General features: G+C 44.9%; 1 protein-coding gene across 2 annotated transcripts in view; it reads right to left on the bottom strand.

The window, feature by feature from the left end:
- Positions 1-24,418, bottom strand: part of TBC1D22A (TBC1 domain family member 22A) — a 451,059-nt gene that overhangs the window by 289,885 nt on the left and 136,756 nt on the right. For both annotated transcript variants that reach the window (XM_049884681.1, XM_049884682.1), the window contains exons 5-6: positions 18,183-18,253; positions 5,481-5,609 (exon numbers count right to left, since the gene is read on the bottom strand). In XM_049884681.1, the coding sequence (XP_049740638.1) occupies positions 5,481-5,609; positions 18,183-18,253 (200 nt within the window). The remainder of the gene's footprint in view (positions 1-5,480; positions 5,610-18,182; positions 18,254-24,418) is intronic.

The raw sequence follows: 24,418 nt of genomic DNA, 5'->3' as shown, positions 1-24,418 counted from the left end.
AAGAGACAAAAGACCAACAGGGGAACTGCGCCGTGGCCCCCACCTGCTGCTGCCTCCCAGGGGGGTGGGAGGGCGGGTCTGCTGTGGTCCTTGTGCCCCACAGTGGACAGCAGAGAAAGGGCCCTCTGCCTCAACGTAACAGTGTGCACCAGCCAGAAAGCAGAGCATATTTCAGAGAGGCGTGTTTTCTTAGCATGAGGCAACCAAGGAGGAAAGACAGCCATACTTCAACTTTTTCTCGTTTCTATTACTGTAGAACCCCACCCCTACCCTAGTGGGGAGGCAGCAGGAGGTGGGAGCCACAGCACAGTTCCCCATTAGTCTTTGGAAATTCTCAATAATATGGAAGCTTTTTATTACCTATCATACGAACTGAATAAAGATATACACAGCCCGCTTTTAATTAAATTTCTCTTAAGAAATTGATCACAGTGCAGAGCCTGGTAAACCCTGCAGACAGGTATTACTGTCTGCCTTTGGAAGTCTTCTTCTTGAATTTAAACACATCAAGAACCTGTTCAAAACAGTATTAAATATACCCATTTCCTAAAACTAGTTAAATGGAGAAAACACAGGCTACCTAATGTTTCCCTGGGGGACAGTAATGGCGCAGGGGTAGAATTCTCACACTCCATGCAAGAAATTGGCAATCTACTTCTGAAAATTAGCCAGTGAAAACCCTGTGGAGCACAACAGTCCAACCATGGTGCATGGGGTCAGAATCAGTCAGCGGACAACTTCACAGCACCTAACAACAATCCAGCCCCTGTGCACGGGGTCACGATAACTCAGGGGAAGGCTTCACAGCACTTAACAATAATCCAACCCCTGTGTGTGGGGTCACGAAGAGTCAGGGGAGGACTTCACAGCACCTAACAACAATCCAACCCCTGTGCACGGGGTCACGATGAGTCAGGGGAGGACTTCACAGCACCTAACAACAATCCAACCCCTGTGCACGGGGTCACGATGAGTCAGGGGAGGACTTCACACCACCTAACAACAATCTAACCATTGTGTGTGGTGGGGTCACTATGAGTCAGAGGACAACTTCACAACACCTAACAACACCATGCGGAACAGAACCTCCAAGAATCCTTTGACTTGAAGACTCTCTGGTGATGCTTCAGAGGAAAGGCTGTCTCTGGACTTTTTACCAGGTATACACCAAATTATTGTCCAGACAGAACAAGGGGACACCGCATGGTTTAAAGTCAGGAAAGGCATGCATCAGGGTTGTATCCTTTCACCATTCTTACTCAATCTGCATACAGAGCAAATAATCCAAGAAGGTGGGCTATACGAAGAACAGGGCATCAGGATTGGTAGAACACTCATGAACAACCTGTGATATGCAGATGACACAACCCTGCTTGCTGAAAGCAAAGAGAACTTGAAACTCTTTTTTTCATTGTACTTTAAGTGAAAGTTTACAAACAAAGTCAGACTCTCACACAAAAACTTATATACACCTTGCTACATACTCCCAATTGCTCTCCCCCTAATGAGAAAGCCTGTTCCCTCCCTCCACTCTCTTTTCGTGTCCATTTCGCCAGCTTCTAACCCCCTCTGATCTCTCATCTCCCGTCCAGGGAGGAGACGCCAATACAGTCTCAAGTGTCCACCTGATCCAAGAAGCTCACTCCTCACCAGCATCCCTCTTCAACCATTGTCCAGTCCAATACCTGTCTGAAGAGTTGGCTTCAGGAATGATTCCTGTCCTGGGCCAACAGAAGGTCTCGGGGCCAAGACCACCGGGGTCCTTCTAGTCTCAGTCAGACCACTAAATCTGGTCTTTTGATGAGAATTTGGGGTCTGCATCCCACTGCTCTCCTGCTCCCTCAGGGGTTCTTTGTTGTATTTGCTGTCAGGGCAGTCATCAGCTGTAAATGGGTACCATCTAACTCTTCTGGTCTCAGACTGATGTAGTCTCTGGTTTATGGGGCCCTTTCTGTCTCTTGGGCTCGTAATTACTTTGTGTCCTTGATGTTCTTCATTCTCCTTTGATCCAAGTGGGCTGAGACCAATTGATGCATCTTAGATGTCTGCTTGATAGCATTTAAGACCCCAAACGCCACTCTCCAAAGTGGGATGCAGAATGTTTTCTTAATAGATTTTATTATGCAAATTGACTTAGATGTCCCCTGAAACCATGGTCCCCAAACCCCCACCCCTGCTACACTGGCCTTTGAAGCATTCAGTTTATTCAAGAAACTTCTCTGCTTTTGGTTTAGTCCAGTTGTGCTGACCTCGCCTATATTGTGTTGTCTTCCCGATCACCTAAGGTAGTTCTTATCTACTATCTAATTAGTGAATACACCTCTTCTACCCTCCCTCCCTCCCCCCTCTCGTAACCATCAAGGAATATTTTCTTCTCTGTTTAAACTATTTCTCGAGTTCTCATAACAGTGGTCTTATACAATATTTGTCCTTTTGCAACTAACTAATTTCACTCAGCATAATGCCTTCCAAATTCCTCCATGTTATGAAATGTTTCACAGGTTCATCACTGTTCTTTATCGATGCATTGATGGGCACCTTGGTTGCTTCAATCTTTTTGCTATTGTAAACAGTGCTGCAATGAACAGGGGTGTGCATATATCTATTCATGTAAAGGCTTTTATTTCTCTAGGCTATAGTCCAAGGAGTGGGATTGCTGCATCGTATGGTAGTTCTATTTCTAGCTTTTTAAGGAAGCACCAGATCAATTTCTAGAACTTGAAACTCAAAGAATATCAAACGCTACAGCCTTCAGTACTGATTCCACCTCGACGTAAAGAAAACAAAAATCCTCACTACTGGACCAATAGCAACATCATGATAAATGAAGAAGAGATTGAAGTTGTCAAGGATTTCATTCACTTGGATCTATAATCAGCACCCATGGAAGCAGCAGTCAAGAAATCAAAGGACGTATCGCCTTGGGCTGCAAAACACTACTTAAGGGCATTGAAGAGCAAAGATGTCCTTTGAGGGTTAAGGTGTGCCTGACTCAAGCCATGATATTTTCGATCACCTCATATGCATACGAAAGTTGGACAATGAATAAAGAAGACCAAAGAATTATGGATGCATTGAATTATGATGCTGGCAAAGAATATGGAATATACCATGGACATCCAGAAAAATGAACAAATCTGTCTTGGAAGAAGTACAGGAAGAATGCTCCTTAGAAGCGAGGATGGTGAGATTTTGTGTCACGTACTTTTAACAGGTTATCAAAAAGGACCACTCCCTGGAGAAAGACACCATGCTTGGTAAGGTAGAGGGTCAGTGAAAAAAGGCAGACCCTCAACCAGATGGACTCACACAGAGGCTGAAACAATGGGCTCAGACACAGCAATGATTGTGAGGGCAGCACAGGACCTGGCAGCATTGCATTCTGTTGTATATAGGATCACCGTCACCAGAAATGTGTGTCAATCTGGTGGGGCCATGATTTCCAGCGTTCTGTGATTGTCCTCCTTTTTGTGATTGTAATTTTATGCTAAAAAGGATTATTAGGCTGGGATTGTGACACCACCCTTACCCATGTCATATCCCTGATTCAATGTAAAGAGAGTTTGAGTTCCCTGGGGTGTGGCCTACACCACCTTTTATCTCTCAAGAGATAAAAGGAAAACAGCACCAGGAGCAGAGCGCATCCTCTGGACATGGGGTCCCTGTGCCTGAGAAGCTCCTCAACCAGGAGAAGATTGAGGACAAGGACCTTCCTCCAGAGCCGACAGAGAAAGAAAGCCTTCCCCTGGAGCTGACACCCTGATTTTGGGCTTGTAACCTACTAGACTGTGAGAAAATAAATTTCTCTTTGTTAAAGCCATCCACCTGGGGTATTTCTGTTACAGCTGCACTAGATGACTAAGACAGCCATCCACCTAGGGTATTTCTGTTACGGCAACACTAGATGACTAAGACAGCCATCCACCTAGGGTATTTCTGTTATAGCAGCACTAGATCACTAAGACAGCCATCCACCTAGGGTATTTCTATTATAGCAGCACTAGATGACTAAGACAGCCATCCACCTAGGGTATTTCTGTTATGGCAACACTAGATGACTAAGACAGCCATCCACCTAGGGTATTTCTGTTATAGCAGCACTAGATCACTAAGACAGCCATCCACCTAGGGTATTTCTGTTATAGCAGCACTAGATGACTAAGACAGCCATCCACCTAGGGTATTTCTGTTATAGCAGCACTAGATCACTAAGACAGCCATCCACCTAGGGTATTTCTGTTATGGCAACACTAGATGACTAAGACAGCCATCCACCTAGGGTATTTCTATTATAGCAGCACTAGATGACTAAGACAGCCATCCACCTAGGGTATTTCTGTTATGGCAACACTAGATGACTAAGACAGCCATCCACCTAGGGTATTTCTATTATAGCAGCACTAGATGACTAAGACAGCCATCCACCTAGGGTATTTCTGTTATAGCAGCACTAGATGACTAAGACAGCCATCCACCTAGGGTATTTCTGTTATGGCAACACTAGATGACTAAGACAGCCATCCACCTGGGGTATTTCTGTTATAGAAGCACTAGATGACTAAGACGGTCACTATGAGTCAGAACCAACTTGACGGCACCCAAGAACAAAAACAAATCCTAAAGTGACAGAAAGGTGTGGACATCCACATCTGAGGTAGAAAAGTCTACCATGCATTATCTAGAGGGCGAGCTTCCAAAGAGAAATATTCCCTCCTAATATGTCTCAGCACAATCAGAAGTTGATTTTGAAATACGAGGCAGTGATACCAAATAGGAACTACCTTCTTGATTAACTCTACCACAAACCATCGTGGATTTTCACATGTCACAAAGACAGTGAAAATGACAAAGCCCATGAAGTGCTACTCTAACGGCAAATCCTGGATGCACTGTGAATTATAAATCAATCTGGAGCATTTCTCCCATTACACACACTGTCTGTCAACTGACTGCTCAGGGAACCATAATTAGACTGATTTTGTACGAAACTAAGTAGCAAATTGATGAACTGGATATCCCTTTCTTCTATCTGGATCATGTCCCTAACCGTGCCACAGAGCACACATCCTCCAGTGCCCAGGGGAGTACCTCTCTCCGGGTCTGATCCATAAGCAGCCTAGCCCTGGACCTTCAGAACAGCTCTGTTGTCCTGACAGCAGCTCCTGCCTTCCGCTCACTCATGACCAACAAGGCACAAAAACCCAACAGCTCCCCAGGCAGATCCAGGGACTGCTGAGGGGCTCTCACGCATCCGTATTGTGACTCCAATTAAAACTACCCTTTTTGTTTTTCTACAAGGAACTGGAGACAAGTGAGGTACTACTATTGGGGGAAATTTACCATTATTTGTTTGCAAATATATTCCTTTATTGCCAAATAAAAATCTGTGAACCAGTCAGGCTTGATAAACATTTCCTCCTACACAGCACCCATGCTAAGGTATTTCAAGGAGCATATGAGAAGAGAAAAAGGATTCCCACCTGTCTATATGTATCGTGGTGAACTTCATCATTCCTAGAATCATAATAGTGCTCAATGAAAGCAAAGTATTCTTTTTGTTTTCTCTGGAGAGTGGCTGGTCTTCGGTCGACATTGGCAGGAAGGTAGCCCTGGTAGGAAAGAAAAGAAGAGTACATCTGATTACTGCCAGTTCATGGAGTCTCTATTAAAAGTTTGAAATCCAAAGCGCTTGAGTGAGCTTTGTGTTCTATCCTTTCCCAGGTAGGGAGCATAAGTAAATGAGTTGTGAAAAAGGAGCAGATATAAAGAACCAGCTACACTGCCAACATCTCCCTCCCACTGTCACTGAGCAAGGTCAAGGACCAGCGCACTTACAGCCTCCACCGAGTCGATCGGCTGGACTCACAGCCACACAACAGCCAGACGGGAATCTCAGTGTCAAGCATGCATTTAATACTCTCCTAAAGTAACATGTAGACACACATCATGAAGACTTCAGAAGTCTGTACACTCTTACAACCAAAAATATATGTATTTTTATATCTTATATGGAAACCGTGGTGGTGTAGTGCTTAATTGCTACAGCTAACCAAAAGGTCGGCAGTTCGAATTTGCCAGGCGCTCCTTGGAAACTCTATGGGGCAGTTCTAATCTGTCTTATAGGAGATAGGCAGTTCTAATCTGTCTTCTAATCTGTCAGACTAGGAGTCGGAATGGGTTGCTTGTTTGTTGCTTGTATCTTATATATGTCATATATATACATAGGCACAAACACACACATATATACATATATATACACAAACACACCCTCTCCTCACTTCTCAACATGGTTAACATGGTTAGGTTCCAAGACCAGGTCATTTTACGAAACTGGCATTATAAGAAAATGAAGGATGATACCATTAGATCACAAAATGGACGATGACTGCATCATTACATCACTGCAGACTGCAGTATTACATAACTGCCAAGCCACAGAGAAATTTGGCCCAGCCAAGTTGACACCCCCCACATGTCTGTCAGTTTGTTACACTGTGGAGGCTTGCATGTTGCTGTGGTGCTGGAAGCTATGTCACGGGTATTCGGATATCAGTAGGGTCACCATGGAGGACAGGTTTCAGCTGAGCTTCCAGACTAAGACAGGCTAGGAAGAAGGATGTGGAAGTCTACTTCTGAAAAGAATTAGCCAGTGAAAACCTTAGAATAGCATAGAGAATACCAGAAGATGTTTACTTGTGTTTTATTGACTACACCAAGGCATTCCACTATGTGGTTCATAACAAATTATGGATAATATTGTGAAGGATGGAAATTCAGAACACTTCATTGTGCTCATAAGGAACCAGAAAATAGATCAAGAGGCAGACATTTGAACAGAACAAGGGGATACTACAGGGCTTAAAGTCAGAGACGGTATGTATCCTTTCACCACACCAATTCAATCTGTATGCTGAGAAAATAACGTGACAAACTGGACTATAAGAACAGGGAACCAGAATTAGAGAAAGATTCATTAACAACCTGAGTTATGCAGATGACACAGCCTTGCTTGTTGAAAGTGAAGAGGACTTGAAGCACTTACTGATGAAGATCAAAGACCACACCCTTCAGTATAGATTACACCTCAACATAAAGAAAACAAAACTCCTCACAACTGGACCAATAAGCAACATCATGATAAACGGAGAAAAGACTGAAGTTGTCAAGGATTTCATTTTACTTGGATCCACAATCAATACCCACGGAAGCAGCAGTCAAGAAATCAAAAGACACATCGCATTGGGCAAATCTGCTGCAAAGGACCTCTTTAAAGTGTTGAAGAGCAAAGAAGTCACGTTGAAGAAAAAGGTGCACCTGACCCAAGCCATGGTATTTTCAATTGCACCATATGCATGCGAAAGCTGGACAATGAATAAGGAAAACCAAAGAAGAATCGATGCCTTTGAATTATGGTGTTGGCGAAGAATGCTGAATATACCACAGGCTACCAAAAGACCAACAAATCTGTCTTGGAAGAAGTACAACCAGAATACTCCTTAGAAGCAAGGATGGCGAGACTGTGCCTTGCAAACTTTGGACATGTTGTCAGGAGGGATCAGTACCTGGAGAAGGACATCATGCTTGGTAAAGTACAGGGTCAGTGGAAAAGAGGAAGACCCTCAACGGGATGGATTGACACAGTGGCTGCAACAATGAGCTCAAGCATAACGACGATTTTAAGGATGGCACAGGAGCAGGCAGTGTTTCGTACTGTGGTACATAGGGTCGCAATGAGTCGGAACTAACTGGACAGCACCTAACAACAACAACTTGACACACAACTTCGGCCATTAGAGCCAGCATTACTCTTGCCTCACAATTTGGTGTTCGTTACCACACGTACATCGTTAATGTGCAAAATAGCTGGATACTAGATTTTGCATTATTGTTATAAATGTGAAATGGCAAAGAACGAGATAGTCAATAAGTGAGGAGAAGGTATACAGTTGTTGTGTACAGTCGAGTTCATTCCAACTCATAGTGACCCTGTAAGACAGAGTAGAAGTGCCCCATATGGTTTCCAAGGCTATAAATCTTCACAGAAGTAGACTTTCTCCCACACAGCACTGGTGGATTCAAACCCATGACCTTTCAGTTAGCAGTTGAGTGCTTAACCACATTTCTCTATGTATATATACATATGTATATATATGTGTGTGTGTGCATGTGTGTGTGTATGTACTGTTGTTTTTATTAAGGGCGTTTGAGCCAGTTCCCACTCACAGAGACCCTATGTACTACGGAATGAAACACTGCCAGGTCCAGTGCCATCCTCAGGATCTTTGTTATGCTTGAGCTCATTTTCGCAGCCACTGTGTCAATCCATCTCACTGAAGGTCTTCCTCTCTTTCACTGAGTCTCTACTTTACCAAGCAATGTTCTTCTCCAACACCATAACTCAAAGGCATCAAATCTTCTTCAGTCTTCCTTATTCACTGCCCAACTTTTGCATGCTTATGAGGCGATTGAAGATACCATGGCTTGGGTCAGACACACCTTAGTCCTTAAAGTGACATCTTTGCTTTTTAACACTTTATAAAGGTCTTTTGCAGATTTCCCAATGCAATCTTTCTTTTGATTTCTTCTTGACTGCTTGCTGTTTCCATGGGTATTAATTGTGGATCCAAGTAAAATGAAATCCTTGACAACGTCAACCTTTTCTCTGTTTATCATTGGTCCAGTTATGAGGATTTTTGTTTTCTTTATGTTGAGGTGTAATCCATTCTGAAGGCTGTGGTCTTTGATCTTCATCAGTAAGTGCTTTAAGTCCTCTTCGCTTTCTGCAGCAAGGTTGTGTCATCGGCACAACGCAGGTTGTTAATGAGTTTTCTACCAATCCTGATGCCCTAATCTTCTTCATTTAGTCGAGCTTCTCAGGTTATTTGTTTAGCACACAGATTGAATAGATAAGGTGAAAGGACACTACCCTGATGCACACCTTTTCTGACTTTAAGCCCCGTAGTATCCCCTTGTTCAGTTCAAAGACTGCTTCTTGATCTATGTACAGGTTCCTCATGAGCACAATTAAGTGTTCTGGAATTTCCATTCTTCACGATGTTATCCATCATTTGTTATGATCCACACAGTCAAATGCCTTTGCATAGTCAAAAAAAAAAAAAAAACACAGGTAAACACCTTTCTGGTATTCTCTGCTTTCAGCCAGGGTCCATCTGACATCAGCAATGATATCCCTTGTTTTACATCCTCTTCTGAATCCGGCTTAAATTTCTGGCAGTTCCCTGTCGCTGTACTTCTGCTGTCATTTTTTAACGATCTTCAGTAAAATTTTACTTGTGGATGATATTAATGATATTGTTTAGTAATTTCTGAATTCTGTTGGATCACCTTTCTCTGGAAAAGGCATAAATATGGATTTCTTCCAGTCAGTTAAGCCAGGTAGCTGTTTTCTAAATTTCTTGGCATATACGAGTAGTAACTATCGGTGTTGCATCCGTTTGCTGAAACATCTCAATTATTTTGTCAATTCCTGGAGCCTTGTTTTTCAGTGCAGCTTGGACCTCTTTCTTCAGTACCATTGATTCCTGATCATATGTTACCTCTTGAAATGGCTGAATGTCAACCAATTCTTTTTGGTATAATAACTCTGTGTATTCCTTCCATCTTCTTTTGATGGTTCCTGCATCATTTAATATCTTCCCCACAGAATCTTTTGCTATTGCAACTCGAGGCTTGAATTTTTTCCTCAGTTCTTTCAGCTTGAGAAACGCCGAGCGTGTTCTTCCCTTTTGGTTTTCCATCTCCAGCTCTTTCCACATGTCATTATAATACTTTACTTTGTCTTCTCGAGCTTCCCTTTGAAATCTTCTGTTCAGTTCTTTTATTTCGTTTTGTCCTTTTGTTTTAGATACTCAACATTCAAGAGCAAGTTTCAGAGTCTCTTCTGACATCTATTTTGGTCTTTCTTGTTTTCTAAATGCCCTTTTGCTTTCTTCATATATAATGTCCTTGATGTCATTCCACAACTTGCCTGGTCTTCGGTCATGAGTATGCAATGCATCAAATCTATTCTTCAGGTGGTCTCTAAATTCAGGTGGGATATACTCAAGGTCATACTTTGGCTCTCATGGGCTTGTTCTAATTTTCTTCAGTTTCAACTTGAACTTGTATGTGAGCAAACCATGGCCTGTTCCGCAGTCAGACCCTGGCCTTGTTCTGACTGATGATATTGAGCTTTTCCATTGTCTCTTTCCACAGATAGTCGATTTGATTCCTGTGTATTCCGTCTGGCAAGGTTCATGTGTATAGTTGCCATTTATGTTGGTGAAAAAAGGTATTTGCAACGACAAAGTCATTGGTCTGGCAAAATTCTATCACACGATCTCTGGTGTCATTTCTATCACCAAGGCCATATTTTCCAACTACTGATCTTTCTTACTTACCGACTTGCACATTCCAATCACCAGTAATTATCAATGTATCCTGATTGCATGTTCGATCGATTTCAGACTGCAGAAGCTGGTAAAAATCTTCAATTTCTTCATCCTTGACCTTAGTGGTTGGTGCGTAAATTTGAATAACAGTCGTATTAACTGGTCTTCCTTGTAGGCGTATGGATACTATACTATCACTGACAGCGTTGTACTTCAGGATAGATCTTGATATGTTCTTTTTGAGGGTAAATGCAACGCCATTCCTCTTCAAGTTGTCATTCCCATCATAGCAGACCATATGGCTGTCCAATTAAAAGTGATCAATACCAGTCTATTTCAGCCCACTAATGCCTAGGATATCAATGTTTATGTGTTCCATTTCATTTTTGATGATTTCCAATTTTCCTAGATTCATACTTGGTACATTCCACATTCCAGTTATTAATGGATGCTTGAAGCTATCTCTTCTCATCTTGTGTCATGCTATGGTTTATATTTCCTGTATAAAAAAGATTTTCTTTGTTTTTTTCTGCAAGTTTTAAAGCCTTGCCTGGCTGCCTCCTTCTCATCCCTGGAGTGTCTCTCCAGTGGTCCTTCTTCAGTGAGACTCAAACGGCTGGTCATGTGGACCCCAGCATCACTGAGCATGAAGGTCCCTCAAGGCCACCCACACCACACCAGCCACGTGGCAGATGCACAAACGTCTGCTGAGTGAACTAAAGTGTGAGTGAGTGAGCGCATGGCTGGGTGGGCCAGTGAGGTGGTGGGTTGGGGGTGTGGGTGTGTTGGCGAGTGAGTGGGTAGGTAAGTGAGTGGGTGGGGGCAAGTGAGTGGGTGAGTGGGAGGGTGGGTGGGCAAGTGAGGTGGTGGGTCAGAGGGGAAAGTATGTTGGCAAGTTACTGGGTAGGCAGGAGAGTGAGTAAATAAGTGGGTGGGTGGGCAACTGAGTGAGTGGGTTGGTAAATGAGTGGGTAGGATGCGAGTGAGTGGGTGAGAGGGTGGGTGAGTGGGTAGGTGGGTGGGTGAGTGAATAAGTGGTTGAGTGAGTGAGTGGGGTGGGCAGGCAGGCTGTTGAGTGAGTAGATGAGTGAATAAGTGGGTGGGTAGGTGGAAGTCATGGATTGAACTGTGTCCCCCAAAAATGTGTGTCAACTTGGCTAGGCCATGATTCCCAGTATTGCATGGTTGTCCACCATTTTGTCATCAGATGCGATTTTTCTATGTTTTGTAAATCCTACCTCTATGATATTAATGAGGCAGGATTAGAGAGCTATGTTAATGAGGCAGTACTCAATCTACAAGATTAGGTTGTATTTTAAGTCAATCTCTTTTGGGATATAAAAAAGAGAAGCAAGCAAGGAGATGGGGGACGTCATACCACCAAGAAAGTTGCGCTAGGAGTAGACCACATCCTTTGGACCCAGGGCCCCTATGCTGAAAAGCTTCTAGACCAGGTGAAGATTGATGACAAGGGCCTTCCCCCAGAGCCAAGAGAGAGAGAAAGCCTCCCCTGGAGCTGGTGCCCTGAATCCAGACTGCTAGCCTCCTAGACTGTGAGAGAATAAACTTCTGTTTGTTAAAGCCATCCCCTTGTGGTATTTCTGTTATAGCAGCATTAGATAACTAAGACAGTGGGCAAGTGAGTGGGTGAGTGTGTGGGTGGGTAAGCAGGTGGCTGCATTGGTGAGTCAGTGAGTGAGTGGGTGGATGGATGAGTGAGTGAGTGAGTAGGCGTGTGAGTGAGTGGGTGAGGGAAAGTACATGCCCGCCATGGGGCTTTGTGCCTTTCAAAGTGCTTTCACACCTGTAGCAGACATCACCTGTGCTCCGGGCTAAACATCTACCTGCCCTTTATTCAAACAGTGTCCTGAAGGTCCACGAGAGCCACATGTCCGTATTCTTACCCCATGTGGTCCAGGTGGGCAATCTCCTCCCTTAGCTTCAAGATGGGTCATGGCTAGTCTCAGCTAAGCAGCTCCATCTTCCCAATGGCCACAGTGACTAATGTGTTTGGGGGTAGAGAGGTGACCCCATGCAGGCACAAAAGCCAGGCCCAACATTTTCCTTTGCTTCTTCTTGTGAATAGAGAAGAATGTGCATACTCTGGAGCTGTGGCAGCCACTCTACGACCACAAGGGAGAACCATGAGCTGTAGGTTCACCATGAAGAGCTATTTGTCTCCTCTCACTACAATATAAACTCCATGAGGGCAGGAATTCTAAGGGCTTAGAATACTTCCTGGCACACAACAAATAATATTTGCTGAATGAATGAATGATGCCAACATGATGAAAAATGATATGGTCACACCCAAAGGAGGCTCACCTGAGGGTTCAAGGAAGATCTAGAGAAGATACCTGAGCTAGCTTTTCAAAAATAAGCATGTGTTAGCAGACCTATCTGGTTCCTGTTTGGTGGTGCTTTAATGGTGGAATGGGGGAGACAGAACACACGCCCTGTGACAGCTTAGACAACTGCATAAGAAGGCAGAGACATGAGTCCAGGTTGGCACTGGGAGAGGTATGAAATAAAGCCAGGCAGATCATGAGCACAGAGATGTTTGGCATGGCCAGGTGGAGCCTGCCCTGTGTGACAGACCGGACAGTGGGGGCCCCCACAGGCTGGAAGCCTGACAGTGTATAAGTAGATTTACAGGAACTACATCTAAAGGTTTCTTCATGAACAGTTAACAAGTACTTGTAGAAATTCTTCAAGTTAAATTCTAACTTAACTTACTGAAATACAAGTTCTAAAAGCCAAGTATGGCAAAATCAGAACACAGCGATTAGAAGACCCCTCCCACCCACCCAGCGACCCCATTCCAAAGGAAAACACACATATGCAAGTTGAGGCCTTTCGATAATTAAGCAAGACTAGAAATTATGCAAATGAAATACATTCAAGTATGCAATGAATTTTAAATGACAGAACTACAGAAAACTTAATTGCTGTATTAGCATGCTATAAAAACACTAATCATAAATGTAAAACAATGCGTGCATATGCTTGTATCTAGATTGTCCTGGTGACATAAAACTCAAGCGGTTCCTCCCACTGCGTTCATATGCAAACCTACCTCAATATATTGAAAGAAAAAAAGATGAGACCGGAGTTTCGATTATCATTTTTAGCCATTATGCTCACTAGCATAAATGTTAAATGTTTAATTAGTTTTTGTTCAGTATGTCTGAAAAACTTATTTAAAAAAAGAACCAAAAATATGATTTTTCTACAGCTGTGATTTTTAAAAAGTTACTACACCTCAATGCATGGAATTAAAATTTGAAACAGTATTGTTGTTGTTAGGTGCTACCCAGTGGGTTAGGTACAGTGTTTGGATCTGTTGTTGAATTGCGTATGAGGCGAATGAAAATACCATGGCTTGCATCAGGTGCACCATAGTCCATAGGTGACATCTTTTTTTTAACACTTTAAAGAGGTCTTTTGCAGCAGATTTGCCCAATGCAATGTGTCGTTTGATTTCTTAACTGATTGTAAATAACATTAGTTGTGGCTTAATGATATGTTCTAGAGTTTTGTTAATTATGCAAAGCCATTCGGCTGTGTGAATCAAATTATGGGTAACATTACAAAGAATGGGACTTCCAGATACTTAATTGTGCTCACGCGGAATCTGTACAAAGGCCAAGAGGCAGTCGTTCCAACAGAACAAGGGGATACAGAGTGGTTTAAAGTCAGGAAAGGTGTGCGTCAGGGTTGTATCCTTTCACCAGACCTATTCAATCTGTATGCTGAGCAAATAATCTGAAAAGATGCACTATATGAAGAAGAATGGGGCATCAGAATTGGAGGAAGACTCATTAACAACCTACGTTACGCAGGTGACACAATGTTCTCTGCTGAAAGTGAAGAGGACTTGAAGCACTTCCTGCTGAAGATCAAAGACCACAGCCATCAGTATGGATTTCACCTCAACATAAAGAAAACGAAAATTCTCACAACTGGACCAATGAGCCACATCATGGTAAATGGAGAAAAGACTGAAGTTGTTAATGATTTCATTTTACTTGGATCCACAATCAACACCCATGGAAGCAGCAGTCAAGAAATCAAAAGACACATTGTGTTGGGCAAATCTACTGCAAAAGATCTCTTTAAAGTGTTGAACAGTAAAGATGTCACCTTGAGGACTAAGGTGCACCTGATCCAAGCCATGGTGTTTTCAATCCCATCATATGCATGCAAAAACTGGATGATGAATGAGGAAGACCAAAGAAGAATTGATGCCTTTGAATTACAGTGTTGACAAAGAATACTGAATATACCATGGACTGCCAGAAAAACGAACAAATCTGTCTTGGAAGAAGTACAGTCAGGGTGCTCCTTGGAAGCAAGGAAGGTGAGACTTCGTCCCATGAACTTTGGACATGTTGTCAGGAGGGACCAGCACATGGAGGACATCATGCTTGGTAAAGCAGAGGTCAGCGAAAAAGAGGAAGACCCTCAGCAAGATGGACTGACACAGTGGCTCCAACAATGGGCTCAAACACAGCAAGGACCATGAGGATGGCACATAACTGGGCAGTGTTTCGTTCTGTTGTTCATAGCGTCGCTATGAGTCGGAACCAACTCAACAGCACCTAACAACAACAGACTAGAGTATGTGTTAGTTCTTCATAAACAGCCAGGACCATGCGTCTCATCTTTCTTCATTAAAATAGTATTTTCTATTCATCAGTTAAGAATCCTGCCCTTCAACAAACCATCAGGAAAACGGTAATGACAAATCACAAACGTATTGGGAAAAAAATCATTAGCTTGTCAGGCCTTCAAACAGATTCATATTGAAGCACATCTTTGGCTATTTGTCTTTTTAAATTGGACAAATGATAAATTCTTCTCAGATTTGCAATTCAATTCTTAATATCTTGAACCTTGAAAGGAGTAAGTGGACTGGGATGAACCATCACTGCTGGCTGCCTTTCCTGGTGGTGAGAACCCGGGGGGGCCCAATGGGGACATTGAAGGCTGACACCGTCCGCTCCCTCTTCTACAGGCCTCATGAGGCACAGGGGCTTGATGTTTTCCCTCCTTGTTACTTACCAGCACCAAACACAACGCCTGAAACGCAGACAGTGCTCAACAGTGTCTGCTGAATGAATGGACAAGCAAACCAATGACCATGTAAGAGGCACTCCTGGCTTTCCACTTCCAGATATGCAGCCTAATCACTTCCCACTTAGAACCCCTGGGGATGAAGCCCAAGCAATGTGCCTGGACACAAGTCCTACCCACTCTCCTTGTTCTGGTCCCCAACCTCCCCTGGCTCCCTATCCACTCCCTCATCCAGGGGATCAATCTGCCAGGCCCTAAACCAACCAGCTCACCTGGGCCTTTGCTCAAGCTTGTCCACACCCACAATGTGAGCCTGGGCTCTACAATGCCCCCCGCTCCCCCGAACCCGGAAACACCTTTCAAGACTCAACATAACCATCCACCTCATTGAGAACCCTGGCCTGGCACCCTCAGCCCCTCAGTCCCTTGAAGCAACCTCCCCTTCTTAGCAGCCTACTTCTGGAAGCTCAGACTTTGCACACTGACTGTGCCAGGTACTTCTTACTCCACAAGCTCAGGAGAGGACCAAGAACTGTCACATTCACCTCTGTCCCTTCTCCCCCTGCTTCCCCAACTCCTGCTGCCTTTCAAGTTCCACTCACACCACAGGATCCAGGTGAAGAGTCTCCTCTCTGTGAAGCTTGCCTTCACCACTGGAACTGCCGCTGCCCGCAACCGCCCAGGCAGAGAACTCTGGCTCTTCCGTGTTCATGGCCATGTCCATACCCCCTACAAACCCCTCACAGCTGTGCAGTCACCAGACCATGCAGTCACTGCACCTCTCCACATCTGCATCCCAGTCCACGTGTGGGCATCCTAATGGTGGGCCAACATCATATTCATTCTGTATCCCGAGCAAGGAGTCCCTGGGTGGCACAGATGGTTAAGCGCTGGACTACTAACCGAAAGGTCTGGGGTTCAAACCCGCCCAGAGGTTTCAGAAAACAGGCCTGGCGATCTGCTCCAGAAAGGTCACAGCCTTGAAATCCCTATGAAGCACAGTTCTACTCTGCACGGAGTGGGTCACCACAAGTCGGAATCAACTCAATAGCGATGAACAACGCCACCACCTTGGGTAAAGGGCCCACGGACACGATGTTGGTTAAATGAACCCCTGTGTCTGAGAATGCCTTGGCACTCTCTCCCTGCATCCAGCTGACCTGGTTAAAGGCCCCACCCTCCTCCAAAGGCTCCCACTCACGGCCAGCAAAATGGAGCCCACTGGCACCCGCCCCTTGGGGTCCCTTCCACCGAGTCCCTAGTTAACCAGTGCACTAGGGTGTCTACACCACGGATGAGAAGACCAGGAGTTGAAGGGAAAGGAACAGCACAAAGCAATTAACATAAGGCTTTCTGCCCAGAAACAATACATTGTTAATAAATAGAAAATTGTGATACAGGGTTTCACAGGTTTTTTAATCAAAACTTCCGACAATTTAATCTGAAAGGCACAGGACTTATCTTAGACGACACCTAAAAAACTGGATACTGATGCTCAAAGTAAAAAAACACAAAGCAGCTGCAGCAGGTCTCATCGTCATCGCAAGCGAGTATTTAATCAATAAATATCCACCGTTCAGAGCTACATCTGCGTTCAGGATTACGAGGTACTACGCTGCAAATTTATTAAGACTCATTAGCAAGAAAGAGTCTTTTAAATACTGAAAGTCAGGCTCAATTTAGAGTAAACACTTAGAGTTCCCTATTGACTTAATTCTAAAAATAATATTTAAAAAAAAAAAAAGGAAAAGAGAAGAAAGCTGCCGTAAACTACTCTGAAAATTTCCGTAGGGCCACACTGCCACCACGTACTTCCCATGGTAAGTCGGGTTAAGTACAAGAAGACGTGCTGATGGACGCCAGCCCCTACTCTCCCTCCCCAAGAAAGACTGGCAATATTAGTGCCAGGGCTGAGGACGCCCAGGCTCCACCCTCTATCACAGAAACACAAACAAAATTGTATTTTCTAACATCATTACTTCTAATGTTAAGAACCAAACCCACTGCTGTTGACTCGATTCTGACTCATAACGACCCTAGAGGAGAAAGTAGAACTGCCCCATGGGGTTTCCAAGGAGTGACAGGTGGATTTGAACTACCGGCCTTTTGGTTAGCAGCCCAGCTCTTAACCACTGTGACACCAGGGATTCTCTAATGTTAAAGAGAGGGGGGAAAAAAAACTACCTTGGTCAAACATATTTCCCAGTCATTGATTCCTCATGGTTGAAATAATTTTCTATGTTGGAAACTTTCTATGCTACAGGTTTGAAAATAAAGATTTAAAAAAGAATAAAATCAGAGAAAAAGAATACCTGCTGCTGTCGAGTCAATTCCAACTCATAGCAATCCTGTAATGCAGAGCAGAACTGCCCCATAGGGTTTCCAAGAAGCACCTGGTGGATTCGAACTGCCAACCTTTTGGTTAGTAGGCCAACACTTAACCACTATGCCACCAGGGTGGCAAAAAGGAATACAGCTGTCATAAATTATTGCTTATCCTCATTTTCTGCCAGCCTTGTCAAACCAAGCTTGAAATTAAGCAAAGGCTGGAGAACATCATGGTAGCCAGAGCAAAGGCCCTTATCACTGTGCAGCAATGACAATGTACGTACATGTGTGGACTGTGACTAATGGGTCGTTCTTCAAGCTGGGTGATGGTGGCTCGTCCCAACCCAAGAAGGACCACACCAGGGAGCAGGCGTCAGAGACACTTACAGAGAGAAGCTTCCATGTGATTGGACGGACAGGCTTAGGGATCCCGGACCAGCTCAACTTCCGTAATTCCTCTGTTGATACAAAAAGGGACAAGGAAAAGCAGGGGTTACCAAGGGTGAGTAAACATCCCCCAGTGTGATTAGAGGGCAGGGAGCATGAAGGAGCTGAGAAAGGACCTTAGTTATGAACACTTCAGATGCTGGCTGCTCTCGATATACAAGCAAAGTTAAGTTACTTACCACTGTATTCAATTTGTAAAGCTAAAACATCACCTGTTGTGGATTGAATTGGGGCCCCCAAAAAGAAATGGGGAAGCCCTAACTCCTGTACCTGTAAATAGGATCCTGTTTGGAAATACGGGGTTTTCTTATCTGTTGATTAGGTCATACAGAGTAGGGTGGGTCCTAAACCTACTCACTTCTGAGTGGTGCCTTATAAAAAGGGCAAAATAGACAGCGACATCACACACAGAGGGGAAGACGGACGCCAGGTGAGGATCCATCTACAAGCAAAGGACACCGAGGATCACCGGCAAACGCCAGGAGCTAGGAGAGGCCCACAGAGGGAATCAACACCCCCGAAACCCTGACTGGGGCTTTTAGTCTCCAGAACTGGGAGAAAATAAAGCTCCATCCTTTAAAGCCACCCACTTGTGGGATTTTTATTATGGCAGCGCTGGGTAACTAAGATATTACCTGTTTACATTTAAATCTTAGAACATGCTTGTCAAATGCACCCCAAGTGTCCCTAGAGCCAGCCGGGGGCAGGTTAAGGCCCCATCACCTCCCTCCCTCCAGCAGTGGGTGCCCAGAGGACACCAGCTTCCTCCCAGCCCTCCCAAGGTCCCTCCTTCTCTCCCAGCTTCTCTCTCTTTCTTCCTTTCTCTCTCTCTCTCCTGCACACCTAATCCCCAGCTTCACCACCTAAGGGCTTTCTTTCTTTCATCCTATCTCGCTCTCGCCAATTAACGTTTAAGAAGACCTAGATGTGCTGATTTTTCCAGTATGGGTTTTTCAAAGGAATTATTTTACAGAGATCAGCTCACCTTTATAGAGAGAGCATTAATTAAACACTTGGCCATACTGTACATACCAAAGGAGCCCTGGTGGCACAGTGGTTAAGCACTTGGCTGCTAACAGAAAGGTCAGTGGTTCGAACCCACCAGCCGCTCCATGGAAGAAAGATGTGGCAGTCTGCTTCCATGAAGATTACAGCCTCGGAAACCCTATGGGACAGTTCTACTCTGTCTTACACGGTCGCTCCGAGTCAGCATCGACTCAACAGCAATTGGGTTATACATACCAAGGACAACGAAGTCCTTTTACAAACACACACTGGTGGGCAGTCATCGGAGGAGAGGGGACGGCCTGGGGCAGCCAGAGTCTGGGCCAGAAGGCACACAGCAGGGGACCTCGGGGTAAGGCTAAAAAAAAAAAAAGCCACTGCTGCCGAGTCCACTCTGACTCACAGTGACCCTAAGGGACTCTGGATTCTGTCTGACCCTCTGTGTCTTCTTACACGCACTGAAGGCTAGAGAACTCATTTCAGCTGGCAGGTTTATCGGCACTCACCCAATCTCACTGAAACTGAAGCAATTATTTCTTTCCTCTAAGTTAGGAATCTGCCATTAGATTCTTCTCCTTACCGCTAGGGGCTAATGATTAATACCAGGAATAAAATAAATGATTAAAGAGAAGACTTGGGTAATATAATCAACAAAACACAAAGTCTTGACATCTCATCTTTTTCCAATTACTGAAGTCTCAGTAAAGTAAGGACGGAATAATCGGGCAACGCTACCGCCAACAGCCTGCATTCTGCGGCAACCTCAGAACCCGTCAGGCCGTCCCCAGGCCCCCAAGGACATCAGGAAAAGCAGGAACCCAATATCTGAACACCAATCGTGGACTGTTTACGAATCCTGTTCCCAGCGCCCCCGCCACCGCCAGGCTCTGGCTTTCTGGCTGCAGGTCATGAAGACAGCTGACAGAAATCTCAGCTGTTCTCTGGACCTGTCTCCTCATTGGAAGAGACTCACAAAAACGGAGTCTCGGATATACTGTATGAGACAAAGCGTTAACTCGGTTTAAGCTCTGGTGTTTAAAAAGAGCTTTCATATATCTTACTAGATCTTCAAAACAGTGTGTGCTAATCAGGGTTATGATCCCCATCGTGTGACTGAGAAAGGGTCCCAGAGAGGTGAAGTGATCTGGCCAAGGTCACACAGAACTGAGTGTGTGACCAAGTGGTGAACTTCAAACACCAAGGTCTTTAAACATGTTAGCGTCCGTAACTAAAAAAGGCTTCTTGTAACACAGATAAATTTCGATTATGAATACAGGCAAAAGGGTCCACAATAAAATCTTACCATATGAAAACACAACAGGATATTCAAAGAAAATATGCCCAAGTAGGATGTCGTTGAGGAACAAAAGGATGGTTCGACATTAGGAAGGCTTTCACCTTATCCGTACGCTCCACCGCCTTCTGTCCGTGTGCTGAACTGTGGTGGCTGCACGTTGCCGGGACGCTGGAAGCTAAGCCACTGGTATCTGAACCAGCAGCAGGGTCACCCACAGTGGACAGGTTTCAGTGGCACTTCCAGACAAAGACAGACTAGTAAGAAAGGCCTGCTGATCTACTTGCAAAAATCAGCCAATGAAATGGATCACAATAGAATACTGCCCCACAGACTGCTGGAAGATGGGGCCCCTAGATTGGAAGGCAATCAAAATACACAGTGGCAACGATGGACTCGAGCATACCACGACTGTAACAATGGTCCAGAACCAGGCAAAGTTTCGTTCTGATGTGCATGGGGCCGCCATGAATAGAAGTCAACTCAACAGAACTAACAACAACACTGATGTGCTGAATTAGACTGACGGGAAAACCACGTGGCCATCCTGACAGAGGTCAAGAAGACAGGCGCAGGCTGTCACCCAGGGCCCATTTCCCCACTTCAAGAGCATCCCAGTTGTGCAAAGTGACCACATAGCCCCAAGTGAAGCCCGCCCTACCCGCTCCACTGGGGAGCCTGGTGGCTGGTGGCAAGCAAGCCAAGTCCCCATCAGTGACTGGCTCAACAGTGGGCCTGTGGTCCTCTGTCAGCCGCTGAGAATGGAGAGCAAACAAGCTGGGGGCTTCTGAAAAAACATCTTTTGCTCTTGGGCAACCTTTTGGAGGCAGCCCTCTCTTTCTTCCAGCCTGAGGGTGAAGCCACAGGGACACGCAGGCAGAACCATGAGCCAAACAGAAAACACACCTCTGAGTTAGGCAAGACAGCCAGACATAAGAAAAACACCCAGAAATCAACAGCTTCTCTCTACCAGCAAAAAAAAAAACAAATAGAAAGTGTTATACGCCTAAGCTTAGCAAGAAACGTACCATACTACATGAAGTAACCATGTGGTTTTACTTAAAGACATAAACAGAAGAAAACACCAACCTCATTGTCATTCCTTTAACAAGTATTTAATGAGTGCTTCATTGGGGCCAGGCACTACTAGGCTACCCATACCCACTGCCAATGAGTGAATTCCAACTCATAGCGACCCTACAGGACAGAACAGAACTGCCCCATAGGGCTTCCAAGAGGTGAATCAAGATCAAACTGCCGACCTTCGGGTTAGCAGGCAAGCGCTTAACCAGGGCTCACTACTAGGCTAGGGGTGGGGAAGTACAAGAATAAACAATAACTTGTCCTTGTGCTTAGAGAACCCACCACCTAGTCCAAAATCCAAAAAAAATAAAAAACCCAAACCCACTGCCATCAAGTCGGTTCCAACTCATAGCGACCCTATAGGTCAGGGTAGAGCTGTCCCATGGGGTTTCCAAGGCTGTAAATCTTTGTGGAAGCAGACTGCCACATCTTTCTTCTGTAGGGCGGCTAGCGGGTTTGAACCACCAACCTTTCAGTTAGCAGCCAAGTGCTTTACCACTGTGCCACCAGGGCTCACCACCTAGTCCAAGGACCCAGTAAATGGAAAATTACAACTGGACGGAGTGCTGGGATGAAGAGGTAAGGGATGCTGTGAAACGGACAACAGGGATTTCACCTAGTTACGAGGTCAGGGAAGGAGTCCTGGAGGCAACAACCACTGAGATCAGATCTAAGGATGAGGAGAAACTGAGTGAAGAAGGCGGCGGGAAGGGGAGTTTTCCAAGGCCAGGGAACAGCTCATGTAAAGCCCCATTAAGAGAGGAAGTGTGACACGGTTTAAGAAACCAAGAGAAGCTGCCATGTGGCTAGTGCAACATCTCTCAGAGGGTCCAAATGCCATTTGGGGCAGAACAACTCTTCACAGTGCAGGCCCACACCACCACGTATGGGAACACATTTCCCGTACATGCCCCCCCCACGCAATAATGTCTCCTGGCATTGTGATAAGACCAGCACTATACATTTCCAAACACCCCCTGGAGAGGCTGTAACACAGCCATTGACAAGCACCTGGCTGGTGTGCTGAGAGCAGAGAGGAACAGGATGCCAGTTCAGGCCAGAGCGACAGGACCACCAGCAGGGTCTTGTAGGCCACGTTAAGAACTCTGCACTTCATCTAAGAACCAGGGAAGCCATGGAAGGGTTCTGGCAAGACTGTGTGAAGGAAGGACTGGAGGGGCCAAGAAGTAGGTACAAGGAGATCACGTCCTGGGATACTCACGTAGCCCAGTAAAGAAGGGATGGTGCCTAGGGTGGACAGCGTGAAGGAAGGACTGGAAGGGCCAGAAGTAGGTACAAAGACAGAACGTCCTGGGATACTCAGGTAGCCCAGTGAAGAGGTGATGGTGCCTAGGGTGGACAGTGTGAAGGAAGGACTGGAAGGGCTAGAAGTAGGTACAAGGAGATCACGTCCTGGGATACTCACGTAGCCCAGTAAAGAGGGGATGGTGGCTAGGGTGGACAGCATGAAGGCAGGACTGGAGGGGCCAGAAGTAGGTACAAAGACAGAACGTCCTGGGATACTCAGGTAGCCCAGTGAAGAAGTGATGGTGCCTAGGGTGGACAGTGTGAAGGAAGGACTGGAAGGGCTAGAAGTAGGTACAAGGAGATCACGTCCTGGGATACTCACGTAGCCCAGTAAAGAGGGGATGGTGGCTAGGGTGGACAGCGTGAAGGCAGGACTGGAGGGGCCAGAAGTAGGTACAAAGGGATAATGTCCTGGGATACTCAGGTAGCCCAGTGAAGAGGTGATGGTGCCTAGGGTTGACAGTGTGAAGGAAGGACTGGAAGGGCTAGAAGTAGGTATAAGGAGATCACGTCCTGGGATGCTCACGTAGCCCAGTAAAGAGGGGACAGTGCCTAGGGTTGACAGCGTGAAGGAAGGACTAGAAGGGCCAGAAGTAGGTACAAGGAGATCACGTCCTGGGATACTCACGTAGCCCAGTAAAGACGGGATGGTGCCTAGGGTGGACAGCGTGAAGGCAGGACTGGAGGAGCCGGAAGTAGGTAAAAAAAAAGACAGAACGTCCTGGGATACTCAGGTAGCCCAGTGAAGAGGTGATGGTGCCTAGGGTGGACAGTGTGAAGGAAGAACTGGAGGGGCCAGAAGTAGGTACAAGGAGATCATGTCCTGGGATACTCACGTAGTCCAGTGAAGAGGTGGTGGTACCTAAGGGGGACAATGCAATGGGAAGAAGAGCAATGACCAGAGAGATGTTTAAGAGATAAAAGCAAGAAGATAAACACAATATATTCCTGGATCTAAGATTGAAAATTACAATGCTGTCAACTATCACTTAAAAAAAAAAAATTCTCTAAGTTCAATGCAAAGCCAATCAATATCCAGTGGGATATACTGTATGTGTTTTGAAACTAAGTTGGTCCTAAGTTCACCTGGAAGAGGAAATGCATAAGGACAGCCAATAAAATTTTCAAAAAGAATATTGAGAAGGCTCTTGCATTAACAGATAAGAAAATACATAACAGAGCTTCTGTAATTAACACAATGGGGTGCTGAGAGCAAGACAAAGGCAAAGAGGTCAGTGAAACGGAGTAAGTGGTTCAACATCAAACCTATGTACATATGAGAATTTAATTACAATAAAAACAGCATTTCAAATCACTGGGCTAGTCAATCAATGACTTTCGTACAATATGCTATTTTTTAAAAGGAATTTAGGCCATGTATCTCACCATATAAAAATTAATTTCCAGATGAATTAAAGGATCTAAGGATCTAAATTGTGTGTGTAAAGATAAAAAAACACTGGAAAAAAATACAGGAGAATATTTG

The sequence above is a fragment of the Elephas maximus genome, chromosome 4, assembly GCF_024166365.1.
Source record: "Elephas maximus indicus isolate mEleMax1 chromosome 4, mEleMax1 primary haplotype, whole genome shotgun sequence".
NCBI classification, from domain to species: domain Eukaryota; kingdom Metazoa; phylum Chordata; class Mammalia; order Proboscidea; family Elephantidae; genus Elephas; species Elephas maximus.
Note: the sequence above shows the minus strand (reverse complement) of the source record. Positions and strands in the feature narration are given on the sequence as shown.